General features: G+C 36.2%; 1 protein-coding gene across 5 annotated transcripts in view; it reads left to right on the forward strand.

The window, feature by feature from the left end:
- ATP11B (ATPase phospholipid transporting 11B (putative)) overlaps positions 1-16,632 on the forward strand; it is a 124,982-nt gene that overhangs the window by 22,133 nt on the left and 86,217 nt on the right. For all 5 annotated transcript variants that reach the window (XM_074404596.1, XM_039478872.2, XM_074404595.1 and 2 more), the window contains exons 2-4: positions 4,376-4,492; positions 10,172-10,261; positions 11,773-11,853. In XM_074404596.1, coding sequence (XP_074260697.1) covers positions 4,376-4,492; positions 10,172-10,261; positions 11,773-11,853 — 288 coding nt within the window. The remainder of the gene's footprint in view (positions 1-4,375; positions 4,493-10,171; positions 10,262-11,772; positions 11,854-16,632) is intronic.

Consider the following 16,632-nt stretch of genomic DNA (forward strand, 5'->3'; position numbering starts at 1 on the left):
GATATCGCTGTTTGCTGGTTTGATTTTTCCAGGCCTTACTCAGTTTGGTTACAAGAGGAGTCTCGTTCAAACAATCCTTTCCTGTGTATTAACAGTTCTCCTAACTGCCATCATGAGACTTTTCCTCCTTTAAATACTAACCCTCCCCCCCCACCTTTTTTTAGTACCTGTGGCTTTAACATATGGTCACAATTCCAGTAAGAAAAGAAAAAAGGGATTTTGAATTTCATAATTGTTTTTTTTTTTTTGAGATGGAGTTTCGCCCTTCTGTTACCCAGGCTGGAGTGCAATGGCGCGATCTCGGCTCACTGCCACCTCCGCCTCCTGGTTCAGGCAATTCTCCTGCCTCAGCCTCCTCAGCCTGTAGCTGGGATTACAGGCACGCGCCACCATGCCCAGCTGATTTTTTGTATTTTTAGTAGAGACAAGGTTTCACCATGTTGACCAGGATGGTCTCGATCTCTTGACCTCGTTATCCACCCGCCTCGGCCTCCCAAAGTGCTGGGGTTACAGACGTGAGCCACCGCGCCTGGCGAATTTCATAATTTTTAAGAATATAATAGCTTTTCAGGAGTTTAAATTTGTATGCCTGCAATACCTAAACTCTACTTTTTAGTAGATATTAACATAAAACCAGAGTGGGTGGAATAGCATTAATCTATCTGATTTTCTTTGTCGAGGACAAAGTAAAATGAGAGGAGAAGGGAGCAGGCAAGCATCAAGGCGTTGAGGGTGTGAATGAGTAGTCTAGGATGACAAGAGAAAATGTATTATGTGCCAGAGGTTTCTGAACCTTGGCATGTAGCCTTGACCTAGTGATTAGGGAGTTCAGATTCTGTTTCCTCTCCAGTGTCATAGAATTGCTCATATTGCTTGCCAGAAATCGTGTGAAACTATGCTTGAACTTCATACTAACAATATAGTTACACAAATAATTTTGTTAATAATTGGTTAAAGAACATAAAGGTGCTACTGAAACATAAAATTCTCCTGAGGTAGTTTTAAATGTAGAATTTGAAGCTAGAGAACTAATTACAAAGCAAGATTTTAAGTTAAGTACTTTTAAACTTCTTTTCATCATGCAAAGCTCATGAAACCTATGCATACACTTATCAGAAAAATGCACATATATGCAAATTTGCACACAATTTCAGGGAGTCACAGAACTGAAGCCCATTTATGGATCCTGCTCTAAGTCAATTTCTTCATATTTGAATAGTTTTGTTCTTTTATTTAGGTTGTGGATAGTTTAATTTGTTGTAGCAAAGTCGATACTAAATATTAATGATCTGAAGTTATAGGTTTCATTTTCTTAAGGGACATTAGGCCATACTTATACTACAGACATATTAAATTTTGCTATTTTGCATATGAAAGAAAATAAGACCTGTACATCCCCACAAAGGCATGCCATTGACTATAATATGGTTGGATGATAATATGATTGGATGTGATTATGTGAATTAATGAAAAACCTCATAATGCAAAAGTAGATACTATATCATCATTGGGAACATGGAAAAGTTTGTCATCATTTTCTTTCAGATTTGTCATATTTTAAATTTTGATATCTTGGAATATAGAACTACTGTATAGGATTTTAAAAAATTCAGTTTATAATTGATTTTGGGGGGAACATTTTAAAATATCCTTCTAAAATAACTATAGAACCCTCAGGAGTTCCAAAATTTTAGTATGTGGTGACTGGTTCTAATCATCCAGTTGAGATAAATGGAAAATTCTGAGCATTTGCTTCATGTAAAGTATGTTCCTTTATATGTTAATACAAATTCTAGTCATAACTGAGATGTTGTAGTTATCTTTGTTATTTTGGGTTCCTTGTTTTTTGTTTTTTTTTTAGATGTACATAAATTCCAGTGTTGGTGAGGATTTAGCAAAAAATTAAAATTCTCTTTCAGTGGTTCTGAGTCTCAGTTGTCTTGACATTTTAAATATTTATATATTGTTTCAGGCCATGAAATTTACTTTCCTTTTTTTAAAATACTTTATCCCAAAAGCTAAATTAGTGTTTAAATTAGTGTTAAAGAGAAGTAATAACCTATTAGTAATATTTTATCTATTTTAATAGGCTGTTAAACAGATGTCCATCTGAATCTGTTGAGTTGAGCTGAAAACAGAGTGATGCTGGAGAGAAAGATGGCAGAAGGCATATTAAGAGGCAGGAGCTAGTGTATGGGGGGAGATGTTAACATAAGTTTACAAAGCAGATGCTGAATAAATATTATGCCTCATGCAGTATAAAGCTCCAAATACCTGTTTATAGGTAAATTTCCTGTGAACCTGTTTTGAGAAATAAAGCCATAGACTAGGCGTCCCCAAACTACGGCCAGCAGGTCACATGCAGCCCCCTGAGGCCATTTATCCGGCCCCCCGCCGCACTTCAGGAAGGGGCACCTCTTTCATTGGTGGTCAGTGAGAGGAGCACAGTATGTGGCGGCCCTCCAACAGTCTGAGGGACAGTTAACTGGCCCCCTGTGTAAAAAGTTTGGGGACGCCTGCCATAGACTAAAGGAGTAGGCTTCAAACTATTTGTTCATTAATTTACCAAATTGTGAAAAAATTTAAAGATACCTTATTAGGAAAGTAAATATTTATGCCACCATATAGTTTCCTTAATGAGACAGATTTTGAAGTCAGACACATAATGCCATTTTCACATCTACAAAATGTGGTCATCACTATTGCAAAGTGTTGTGAAAGCAGGGTAGAAAATCATAGGACTTTAAAATAGTCTGAACAAATAAATACGATTTTTATGATGCATACAAATGCATTTGTACCGTCCTGTACTGTTGTTAAGATCACAGAATAAAAGTTTAAAACCAAGAATAATAACAGTTGAATACCATATATAACACTTAATATTCCGATAGACTAAGCAAAATATCCCTCTAGGTTACATGGGATCTCCCGCTATCTGTGTATGTCGGTGCTTAATTGAAATGTTACAGGAATGCTAAGCATTGAATGGCAGCCGGCTTACTTAATAGGTTGCTAAATTAGAGCCTTTACTAATGTCTAAAAATGGATCATCGTAGCTTACGAATATCAAGTTTTATTGACCTTTTAATAACTCCTTAGTAGTACTAGTAAATAGCCCATGACCACTACTTAAAAAAGAAAGAAAAAAAAATCTAAGGAATTTTTAATCATTTCCTGTTAGTACCAAAGAAAGTAAGTCTTTCATTTGGATATTGCTTTCAGCCTCAGTGGGTTTCCAAAATCTACCAAAAGAGTCTTTTTCTTTTCTAATTTTTCAAAACCCTAGACAACATGCCAAATATTAAAGGTGTCTTGAAGATTCACTTGCAGCTGTGGAAGTTAGTACAGTCCTCTAAGAGTAAAGTATCAGTAGTCTTGTCTTCCACGAAATCTTTTCTTTTCTTTTTTTTTTTTTGAGACGGAGTTTCGCTCTTGTTACCCAGGCTGGAGTGCAATGGCGCGATCTCGGCTCACCGCAACCTCCACCTCCGGGGCTCAGGCAATTCTCCTGCCTCAGCCTCCTAAGTAGCTGGGATTACAGGCACGTGCCACCATGCCCAGCTAGTTTTTTGTATTTTTAGTAGAGACGGGGTTTCACCACGTTGACCAGGATGGTCTCGATCTCTTGACCTCGTGATCCACCCGCCTCAGCCTCCCAAAGTGCTGGGATTACAGGCTTGAGCCACCGCGCCCGGCCCACGAAATCTTTTCTACTGGAGATGATTACTAATAAGCCTTGGCAGATGGTTTTCTAAATTTGAGGTCAGGATATGAGTTCCTCAAGGCCAGGAATTACAGCATATTCATGTCTTTGTTTCAATAAGTCAGTTGATACTGTAATGGCATAAATAAATGATTGTGTGGAATGAATCTGGGCAAGACCCTACCTAATGTACTGTCAGTCATCTGGGAACAAAGCTCTATGCAACCAAGTCAGTCTGGGGATGGAAAAAGATACGGCAGGTGCTTACCAGGTTGTAGCTACACAGGCCTTTCGTATCACTGAGTAGAAATCCATCCTAAGAGAAAGCAAGGAACCCACAGAAATGAAGGGAAGGAATGCAGGAGGAAAAGAAACCTTGTCCTCAAATACTTCTCTAGGTTGTAGTATTTTCTGACAGAAAATGAACTGTTTTTCATTACTAAAGTATTACTTAGTTAAGTTTCTATCTAGAGATAATGTACCTGTTTACCTGTGAAAGAAAAAAAAAATAGGTGGCATAGCTCTTCTAATTAAATAGATTGGATCTATATGCATTTTAAGGACAATAGTAATATATGTAATCTGACCAGCTAAATAAAGCTAACAATAAAGTGTCATAACTAACCTGGTTGACTAGTATTTCTTTTTCTCTTGCTTGGTTGGTCTTAGGGTTTTGACCCACCACATCAGAGTGACACAAGAACCATATACGTAGCCAACAGGTTTCCTCAGAATGGCCTTTATACACCTCAGAAATTTATAGATAACCGGATCATTTCATCAAAGGTAAGAATTAAAACTTTTATTATTAGGCTGGGTGCAGTGGCTCATACCCATATAATCCCAGCACTTTGGGAGGCCAAGGCAAGAGGATTGCTTAAGCTCAGGAGTTCGAGACCAGTCTGGGCAAAATAATGAGACCTTGTCTGAACAAAAAAATCAAACAGCCAGGTGTGGTAGTGTGCCTGTACTGCCAGCTACTCTGGAGGCTGGCTTCAGCCTGGGAGGTCAAGGCTGCAGTGAACCATGATCGCACCACTGCACTCCAACCTGGGCGGCAGAGTGAGATCAAGTCTCAAAAAAAAAAAAAAAATTATTATTAAAACAGTGGATATGGATCATTTTATTTTTAAAAGTGATTATATGTGTATGTATTATTTATTCTTACAAATCGAAGAAAATGGCAGTTGATTTATCTTAACCAGAATCGTTAACTGTGAAATAAAAGGAGTTGCTAATTGCTGATACCAGTAGCTAACATGCCAAAAATTGTCTTTAGTTGCTAGTAAACTAAGGAACTAATATTTACACTATGTACCAGAAACTATATTAAGTACTTCTCATATTATTTAATACTTACGACAACCCTATGAGATAGCTTTTATGAAATCTATTTTACAAAGTGATGTTATGCTGCTTTTAAATCAGTTTCCTCAGTTGAAGTGCTAGGAAATTGAATAATTTTCCCAAGGTTGCTCACTAGTAAATTGCTAGATTGGAATTTAAACTCAGTTCTGCGTTGCTGTAAAGCCTGCCTCCTCCAATCTTATCAGTAATTTGTACATATTTTATGGTGCCAAAGTACAGCTTCACTCATATATGCTTTCTTATTTCATTTTTTCCTGTGGCATTTTTAAGATGTCTTAGGTTATTCTGAAGCTGAAGATTGTAGAACAGTGCTTTTCAGTAGACTTTTCTCTCATGATGGAATTGTCCAATATGATGGCCAGTAGCCATACAAAGTTATCAAGGCCTTGAAATACAGTTAGTGCAACTCAGGAACTGAAGTTTAATTTAATTTTTATTTAAATGTAGTGTGACTAGTGGCTACCTTATTGGTTGGTACAGTTATAAAGGATATGAGTCGAAGAGACTGAGGATAAAGCTTTCCTTGTAACTGTTGCTTGAAAAGGCACCTTAAGAAGCATCTTTGCATTCCCCCTTCCCTCCCGTCCAAAGCAGCTAACATCTTTTCTCTAATCCTGACCTCGTCTTTCCCAGGGATGTTGTCTTAGGTCAGCAGTTGTTTGCCCTGCCCCATATTTCTGCCTTTATGTTCTTTACGTGTGTGACATACCCTTAGTGACATCTCTCATTTTGGATGATTGTTCTAAAGGAGAAAGTAGGAGGAGGAAATGTCAGAATCTAGGATAATGGATGAACTTTAGATTAGTGACACAGTTCTGAATAAATTATGCAAGAAATAAAAGCACTTGAAAACTTTAATTTTTTTTTAACCAGGGTATAATTTACATACAATAAAATTTATCAGTTTTAAGTGTAGAGTTTGATGAGTTTTGACAAATCTGACCACCGCCATAATCAAGATGTAGACTATATCCACTGCTCCAAAAAATTGTTTCATGCCCTTTTGCAGCCAGTCCCCTTCCTCCTCACCCCCAGTACTACAGCCACTGATCTGCTTTCTGTAACTATGGTTTTTTCTTTTCTAGAATTTCATATCATACAGCACAGTCTTTTGTGACTTCTTTTTTCCTAACATAATGCTTTTGAGGTTCATTTTTGTTGTTGCAAGTATTAGTATCTATAGTTCATTCCTTTCTGGTGCATAGTTTCACCATCAGCCTGGGTTTGGATAGTTTATGTTTTGAATATAAGCCATTTTCTTTGTGTGGTTCTCTCACAGTCAGTATTTCCCCTAACATTTGCAGCTGCTTTTCCAGCCCTGAACTGCAATCTCTGTCACATTTTGCTGATGAGGCTGCAGTCTCCCCAGCTGTTTCGCTGCCATTGCTGTGTGTGATAGTTGGATACGTCTCCAAGCTAAGAAGCCAAAAATTCACAATTTATACTTTTTCCATTTGCAATTTTTGAAATTAAACTCTCTTCCTGTTTCTATATTTTGGACGTTTTCCAGGAATTGACATAGTTTTTAAAATGTAATCTTTATAATTCTTATCTGCTGACAGTTCACAGAGCCACTTCTCTGCCAGTAGTGGAAACTGAGTGTCTTCCTGGAAAGCTTTTGGGATTAAATAACTGTCTTTATATGACTGTCTTTGTACACAGAGGTATTCTGTTTAATGTTCTTGACCATATTTTTTAAAATATGAATGTTTAAAGAAATACCGCCTTTTTAAATTTTTACCGTAAATGAGGACTATCTCATTACTACCTATTACTTGTCTTATTATGCCACCATTGCTTTCTTACACTCCTTCCAAAACAGATCCTATTCCGCAAACTCATGTTGAACTTTCCAGCACTATGCTGTTGCTTTGATTCCATGTTGTTAACCACAGTTTTTTAAATTAGATTTTATGTTTTTGTAGAAAGGTAGAATTCATGTCTTTGACCATAATTTCAAGAATGTAAATATCTATACAGATACTGTCACTTTTTTCCTGAGCATAGATGAAGCCTGCCTCTCATTATTCTCATTTTATGACCTTTTCACTTCCCTGTTATTCTCTTGGTCTCCTTCCAGACTGCATGGTTTTCTTTTTTTGTTGTTTTTTTTTTCTTTTTTATTGAGACAGAGTTTCACTCTTGTTAACCCAGGCTGGAGTGCAATGGCACGATCTCAGCTCACCGCAACCTCCGCTTCCTGGGTTCAAGCGATTCTCCTGCCTCAGCCTCCCGAGTAGCTGGGACTACAGGTGTGCGCCACCATGCCCAGCTAATTTTTTTGTACTTTTAGTAGAGACGGGGTTTCACCGTGTTGACCAGTATGGTCTCAATCTCTTGACCTTGTGATCCACCCGCCTTGGCCCCCCAGAGTGCTGGGATTATAGGCATGAGGACTGCATGGTTTTCTGTCTCACAAAGCTGTCCTGTCTCTTTGCTTATGCTGTCCTAGCTTCCTGAAAATTTCTCCTTTGTTTGCCTTGGATTTTCAACCTGTTGAATATTCTTCTTTTAAAGCACATGCCAAATATGCTCGTCTTCATTAAATTTTTTTTATATGCTTTATCTTTGAATACCACTATTGATATTTTGTTCTTAATCTCCTCTACTTAAACATCTTATTTCTGTTTCTCTTATTGTGGAAGTATCTTGCATATTGTAGTTGCATGGTATATCTTTAATTGGCCATAGTAACTACATTATCTCAAATTTAAACTTTCTTTGGCTGTGCACAGTAGCACAGACCTATAATCCCAGTACTGTTGGAGGCCAAGGTGGATGGATCACCTTGAGGCCAGGAGTTTGAGAAAAGCCTGGCCAACAAGGTGAAACGCCATCTCTACTAAAAATACAAAAAAATTAGCCAGGTGTGGTGGCCAATACCTGTAGTCCCAGCGACTTGGGAGGCTGAGACCTGAGAATTGCTTGAACTCAGGAGGTGGAGGTTGCAGTCAGCCAAGATTGCACCACTGCATTCCAGCCTGGGCAGACAGAGTGAGACTCAAGAGAACTTTAAAGCATAATAAATTATTCTCTTTCTTAGCAATATTTTTGTAATCTTTGGTATTACGCTACTAGAGTTCACCCTCTCTGTATAATAGGAAAAGCTTAGAATGTAGACTCTTTCAATCTATTAATATGTTTGTATTTCAGAAAAACTAGAAACAGTTTCTACCATTTGTGTGCTAGTTTTCATAAGAAATTTTTATCTGTTCTGAGTTGTTCCTTTTATTATTGAGTAGCCAAAGAAAAACCCCAAAACCAGTTACCTTACTGCCAATTTATATAGCTATTCTCCTCAGGATTCTGGAATACGAAATACATTGTCACTGTTACGTTTCAAATAGATTGCTATGAACTTAGGAGATTTCCAACTTTCCTTATAAAGTATTACGCATTTGATTTGGTGACTGAAGAAGTTGCAAGGAGATGTTCTGACAACTGATTTTTAATTCCAGTTAAAACCACCGGACTTGACCGAGAATTACCATCTCATGTGTATACATTGAACATTGACTTCCTTTGGCTCCAGGAAGTATCTACCTGTCTTGTCTCTAGAGCCCTAAACATACTTCCCATCCTCAGATTCCAGAGCCACTGGTGCTGCCACTACTCAAGGAGAATATGTTTCACATATTCCAGATTCAAACTGAAAATATAATTTCACCAAAGAAAGAAAGTTTGTTAGGTATTAGACAGTCTTTCCGTATCCCTGGGTCAGATAGGCTTTTGTGGGCTCTTCTGGGAACCTGACCCTATTTATAAGGTGGTTCACATGGGAAACAGTGTTGGAGGTCTCAAACAGCTGATTAAGAAGTGAACTTTTGACAGTGAAAATCCAAAAACTAGAGCCATGCCATCTGGCTTGACACCAGAGAAAATAGGTAAAGTAAAGTACCTCTTTGGAAATCTTGAATTGGTCAGTAACCATTGAGGCTTCATTGCCTGAGATCAGGATATTATCTGAGAAAAAAAAAAAAACCCATTGTCAACCATATTTATTTATTCATTAATGTATTCTGCAAAATACTTGATCTCCACCTGTGTGCCAGGTAGTAGTATACGTGCTGGAGATAGAGCAGTGAATAAAATGATATCCCTGGCCTCAGGGATCTTATATTCTTCTGGGAGAATGGAAAGTAAAGGTTCCATAAACCCTTTCCCTGTTTCATAGTTGATGTTATGTTGTCAGTTGTAATACAAATAAAATTTGCAACATATTATTCTGCCCTTGTAATGTAGCATTACAGGTTTTTGGGCCGAGTAATAATCATAAGCACTTTCATAGCAATTTGTATGAGCCAGGGTGTATCCCAAGTGCTTCATCCGATGTTAGCTCATTTAATATTTATAGGAAACCCTGTAAGATGTGATTAATATTATCCTCATATTATGGAGGAGCAAAGTGGGGCACAGAGAGATTAAGTCCAGGCTCATTTAGTGAGTATTACAAATTAAGATTTGGGCCACCACAGTTTAACCCCCAAGTATCTATGCTTTTAACCATTGTAGTCTACTGTCTTACCTTTCAAGATTGATACTGTGACAGATTTTCATATCCTCCATGAAATTTTGTTGGTGGTTATTGCAGTGATCACTTATCTAAAGCATTTTTATTTCTTTAACATTCTAGGTTTTTTTTATATTTCATACTAAACAAACCACTTCCTCTGTTTCTGTTGCTAAACTAAATAAAATATAAATTGTATCTAAAATTAGCATTTCTATCAACTCATATTTATCTTTAGCATTAGGTTTAGTTTTGTGTACCAGAATTCAAAATAAGTTGTTAAAATGTGGTAGATCAGCTTTCTCCAACTTCTAAAAATAACAAGAATTTAATAGCAAAATTGTTGGGTTTCAGCTTATTACATTTTTCAAATTATGCTAGAATTGCTAATAAATAGTAAAAGGAAGAAAAAAGGGAAGTAGAATAAAAAGTCCTGAACTCTAAAAGCCAGATCATTTCTGTACCATATAGACTTAACACAATTTTGTGTAAGGGGTTAGTAATTCTGATTTTACTTTACTTATTAATATTACGTCTATATACTTTATATTATTTTTAAATATTAATTGATCTCTCTTTCTTTTTAGTATACTGTGTGGAATTTTGTTCCAAAAAATTTATTTGAACAGTTCAGAAGAGTGGCAAACTTTTATTTTCTTATTATATTTTTGGTTCAGGTAAGCTTTATTACTCAATATTGTTTGTAAACATAGTTTCTAAAAATACGTCTTAGAACAAGAGAAATTACGTTGTGTTCTTAATCATTTGACCATGTGACCATTTTTTTTCTATAATGCTTCTGCATCATATTCAGTGAATACAATGATCTGTCATACCTAGTTTTCTAAAAGAAATAGCCTGTTAACTTTAAGATCAACTGTATATTGTTTCATCAATAATGTGTCATAGTACTTAGATTAACCGTAATCTTAGCTAAGAATATAACCTAACATCTTTCAGATATTCTGCCTCAGAACATAAATATTTTGGTTTTTAATATATAGTGCATGTTTTTGGCACATGTCTGCCTGTGGAATCATCTTTGTACAAAATAAACTTCTTTGGCTTTTAATTTTTTAATTTAAATTTAACTTTAGGTTATTTAAAAGAATTTTAATTTTTAAGTATCCCTGTGGGTATAGTTTTTTCTTTCCAGGAGACCATTTTCTTTACTTAAATTTGTGTTTTTTATGTTAGGCTGTTAGACAGTTTCTTAATTTTCACCTTGTGCTTAAAAGAATTACATATATGTGTGTCTATATATAATCTGTGTGTGTGTGTGTATGTGTTGTGTGTGTATAATATATATATAATCAAGAGAACAGCCTGTGAAACTTGAGTATAAATTAATATTTTTAAATAGTGATTGCCTTTTTCCTTTAAAGAAGTTACTCTTTTCTGATAAAGCTTTGCAATTTCAGTGTAGCATTGAATGTATAAACTCCGAACTCTTCCCTCAGTAGAACCTGGGATTTGAAATGAAACGTTAAAACTTGTTAAATAATCATTTTAACGCTTTAGGAAACATTTGCTTTTTAAAAAACAACAAAAAAAAAAAACGCTTTCCTTCATGAACAGAGAAGGAATTTCTGATTTTCTGCCCATAGAGCATCAGTTTGATTTTCTTGGAAAAGCAAGAAATGTATACTAACCACATCCATATAACATCCATAGATTTTTGAAATCACTAGCTAAGATGAATTCAGCTTGTCTGTGGAATAAAACAAATTTATTGGCCTGTCTGGAGTAAAGGAACATCATTTTCCTAGCTGTCTCCCTCTGGCTCTGTTGGATGTAGCAAAATTACTTCCATTCCTAGTTTTTTTTCCCCTAGTGTTGATCATTCTGAATCCAAGGGTAAAAATTGCTGACAGACTTTGCAGCATTTATCAAGATGGGCCAAGAAATGTGAAATGAGATCTGAGTAGCTGTAGTTCCACTCCTTGGCAAATACTGAAGAACTTAAGAACTCTGTCTTTAAGCAGAGTTACTGAGTCCACTCTAGCCATATATGTGAATAGGCAGTAGATTTAAATAGTCTACCAACTCTATACAATAGCCAACAAAGTGAATTTGTGAAATTGTGAACTAAAGTATACTCACTGTGTAATGTGAAATTTTAGATGATAATAGTATGATGTGCACAATATAAAAATGTAATATTCTCTGTTCTTTTTTATAAATCTAGCTTATGATTGATACACCTACAAGTCCAATTACCAGTGGACTTCCATTATTCTTTGTGATAACAGTAACTGCCATAAAGCAGGTATGAAATACTTTCTTTTTTTATTTTCCTCTAAGTCATTTAGGAGTTGCTAAATATTTCTACTCCAAAGTAACATTATTGTTGTAAAAATAATTTCCATAAAAAGCAGCAAATTTGATATGTGGTACAATTAAACCGAATTAGCCACTCCGTTATATTTCAGGTACCTGGTGACTCATGGAATGATCGTTAAAATATGTTATTCCCTTGACATAGCTAGAAAGCATCCCAAAACAAGTATTGTATATGTATAAACCAATTTATATATGAAATAGATTTCTTAATTATAACTGTCTTTGTAGAGTTTGATGATATTTAAAGGTAATACAGTCCACAAGAGATACGTTTTATAGAGACCAGGGTATATACTTCTGGTGTGAACATTTGTGAGTAAAAATTATATAGTTCGAAAATTAGGGTATGGTAGCATATACCTGTGGTCCCAGCTACTTGGTGGGCTGAAGTGGGAGGAACGCTTGAGCCCAGGAGGTGGAGGCTGCTGTGAGCATGTTTATGCCACCACACCTCCCACCTGGTTGACAGAGTGAGACCCTGTCTCAAAAAAAAAAAAAGAAAAACAAAGTACAGTCCCTTTCTACGGTTTATAACTTTCTCTTGTGAGGTTGTGTTTTATGTATTTTCCCCCAGTAGAAATAGCTTCAGTCAGAGCATGAATCGACATTAAAATCTAGTTATAGAGAATAGAGTTGTTAGATAAACATGTAGAATAAGAAATGAAGGAATTTATAGAAATGTCCTGTTGATATACCTACTACTTCTCAAAAGGTCTTAGCAGGGTTTCACTTAATACAGAGATGATTCCTTCCACTTGCAGGAGAGTTAATTGAATTTTCTCGGGTAAACATGATAAATTTTTCTAAGATGTAGAGATAAGGCATACATTGACATGGAAATAAAGTTGACACGCATTTTACAATTCTGGGATGAAGTATATTCTTTATTGCTTACATAAGATAGAGCCTATAGATTAACAATTAAATTATGCATCTACATGTCAGAATATTAGGTCACAGCTCTCACTAAGTTTAATTTTACTTTCTTCACTCTTCTGTTGGAGATTAGAATGTGTACGTACTGGTTGATAAGCATTTAAATTACTCCATATAATTATTTACTTGATGCATATTTACTTTGATGAAATAAATTACAAATAGATACCATTTATTTGAGTAAAGTAACATGTTTGTTCTTTGGACCTCTTTTCTCTATCTATATACTTTCACCTTAGGTAATTTCATTCCATCCAGCAGATTGAAGTTACCATCTCTGTGATGATGGTTCCCACATTTATGTGTATCCTGAAACTATTCTTTGAACTCCAAACACACATGTACAACCATTTGTACAACATTTCTACTTTGCCATCTCACAAGAATCTTAAACATAACTCTTGATTTTTTCCCCCTCTAAACCTGTACTACTAGTTCTTATTATTCTGCAGTTTATCAAATGGCACTGCCATCCAACCACCACAAACCTTGACAGCATCATCCTTTGACGGTTCTGTTTATCCCTGCCTTCAGGATCTACCTAATTAGTCCAAGCCCCCATCTTCTTTTGTCTGGACAATTGCATTCTTTTCTGAAGAGCTCTCTCACTTCTACTCTTGCTCTCCCATGGTTTTCACACAGCACCCAGATCGATCTCTTAAAATCAGATCACACTATGCTCCCACTTAAAACTGTTCAGAAGCTTTCCATCACACTTTGACCAAACCGTGTCATTTCAGTGATCTACAAAGACAAGATATACAGAGTCTGGTTCCTGGTTCCTCCTCCTGCTTCATTTCCTACCTTTTTTTTTTTTCTCACTGTGCTGCAGCCGTGCTCCTCCACTTGTCCTCAAACACAGTAAGCAAGCTTCTTTCTCAAGAGTTTATGACTTGTACTTTCTTCTTGGAAAGTTCTTCCACCAGATAATTGCATTCTCAATTCGTTTTACTCTGTATTTAAACTTTGGCTTTTCCTGGCCACCATGCCACTCTTATTTCTTACTCTGGCCTTTTTTTCCTTTATATAATTTTTCTTGTTGTTCTATTGATAAATGTTTGTATTTTGGTTTTTCTGTCACTTTCATTTGAATGTCTAGCTCTGTGATGCCAGATAATTTATTGTGTATACCTGCTTATTTCCAGTCGCCAGAAAAAGACCATGCACATACTGGGCCTTCAGTAGTTGTTTAACAGATGAATAAATGAACTTATTGGATATTTTTAAAGCAATACAAAATGTTGCAATACCTGTTGCCCTTATTTCCCAATGTATATTTGGCCAAATATGGACTGCATTTAATTGGAATACAGTATCATCAACTGAGTCGAAAAAGATGTTGGCGAATTTTTATCTGCAAAATAAGAGTTTAATATAATCACCATAATTGACAGTCTCCTTCCAAAATTGGTTTAAGTAAAAGTGAATAAAATTTAAAGGCAGAAAGCAAAAGGTTATGCCTAGAACCTGTGTTAATATGGTTATTAAATATGAATACTAAATTTATATGAGAGCTTCATAACTAAGGCAATGGGGGAAACAGGAAAGGCCATATAATTTTTGAAGAGAAAATTTGATCCACAAAGATTTTCTCCTTAACTCAAAACAAAATTTTTGGACTCAGAATTTTCTCTTTTGCAACAACTATTCCTAACTTTTTCTGATTTAATAAACGCACAGAATACCTCCATATGTTGTTCAGGTTTATGTATCTGTTTATTACTATAGATCAGTAGAACAAATTTCGGAAAAATTGTAAAAGACAAAGTTTCCATGTTCCAACCTTTTTTTCTTGTCTTCTCCCCTTTTAGTCTGCCTTTTTCCTTCGTATTTTTATCAAAATAGGAAAAAGCCCCATTGTCAACTCCTTACACTTTCATATGAATGAGGTTGTCAGTTATGTCCTTGTTTTGCAGCTTCCCTCAGCATATATATATATATATATATATATATATATATTTTGGAGACAGAGTTTCACTCTTGTTACCCAGGCTGGAGTGCAATGGCGCGATCTCGGCTCACCGCAACCTCCGCCTCCTGGGTTCAGGCAATTCTCCTGCCTCAGCCTCCTGAGTAGCTGGGATTACAGGCACGTGCCACCATGCCCAGCTAATTTTTTGTATTTTTAGTAGAGACGGGGTTTCACCATGTTGACCAGGATGGTCTCGATCTCTCGAACTCGTGATCCACCCACCTTGGCCTCCCAAACTCAGCTAATATATTAAGTCTTCTCTCCATTTGTGTAATGCAAGATATAGTGCTCTAAGAAATAAGATAGTCTGCCCTCCATGATTCTAAAACCTGTGAAATAGGAAGATAAGACCAAATATAAAAATAATTATTCAACAGAGTAGTAGTAAAATCCAGTGAGCTGTAGCTATTCAGAGGAGGAATGAAACACTTCGTCTTCATCTGGATGACCAGAGATGGTTTTGTGGAAAATAAATAGTATTTATTTATTTGTGGAAAAAATACTATTTTTACATAAATGTTATTTATTTATTTATTATTTTGAGATGGAGTCTCACTCTGTCGCCCAGGGTTTAGTGCAGAAGCATGATCTTGGCTCACTGCAGTCTTCGCCTCCTGGGTTCAAGCAGTTCTCCTGCCACAGTCTCCTGAGTGGCTGAGATTACAGGTGCATGCCACCATGCCCGGCTAGTTTTTTTGTATTTTTAGTAGAGACAGGGTTTCACCATGTTGGTCAGGCTGGTCTTGAACTCCTGACCTTGTGATCTGCCTGCATCAGCCTCCCAAAGTGCTGGGATTACAGGAGTGAGCCACCACACCTGGCCTATTTTTACATAAATTTAAGAATTTATTCATGGTAAGGGTCATAATTTCATATCAGTGGGGAAAATACCGATTGAACAATAATTGTGAATATTTAGAAAAAATAGTTGGATTCAGACTTCATACCATATAGCAAAATAAAACTCATTTGGATTACTAAACTGAATATACATAACTACAAAAGCAATAGAAGTAAATACAGATGAAATTTTATCTCATTTTCAATTTGGGAGTTAATCTGATAGAAGCAAGGAAAGAAATATAGGAAAATCAAATCTGAGTGTTTAAAAAGGAAGTCTGAGTAATATTAAAGGCAAAAAAGAATCTGAAAAATTTGTGTTATGTATGACAAAGGGCCTATGTCCTTGATTTTTTTATTATTATTATTTTTTGAAACAAAATCTCATTCTGTTGTCCAAGCTGAAGAGCAGTAGTGTGATCACAGCTTATTGCAACCTTGACCTCCCAGGCTCAGGTGATCTTTCCACCTCTGTCTCCCAAATAGCTGGGACTACAGATGTGTGCCACCCTACTCAGCTAAGTTTTATATTTTTTTTGTAGAGACAGGGTTTCACCACGTTGCCCAGTCTGGTCTCCAGCTCCTGGGCTCAAACTATCCTCACGCCTTCCAAAGTGCTGTAATTACAGGCTTGAGTCACCACACCCAGCTGATCCTAATTTTAAAAGATGTTTTACCAAGAGGACATACCTATCTCTTCACCATAAATAAGTGCAAAAGGCATGGATCATCTCCAAGAAGAGATATACAGATTGCTAATAAATAGATGAAAATATGAATTCTCATGGAGGAAATACCACTATGATGATTCTTGGAGTATGGGTGAAACGATGAAGATGAGGTAGAGATGAACAACTTGGGCAAAAAAAGCCCAAATGCAAAACAAGGCAAGGCCTGTTTTGGGGAATTATAAGTCTAACTTGCTTGACCTTATTTAAGAAAGTACTACAAGATAAT

The sequence above is a fragment of the Saimiri boliviensis genome, chromosome 8 (assembly GCF_048565385.1).
Source record: "Saimiri boliviensis isolate mSaiBol1 chromosome 8, mSaiBol1.pri, whole genome shotgun sequence".
Lineage (NCBI taxonomy): Eukaryota > Metazoa > Chordata > Mammalia > Primates > Cebidae > Saimiri > Saimiri boliviensis.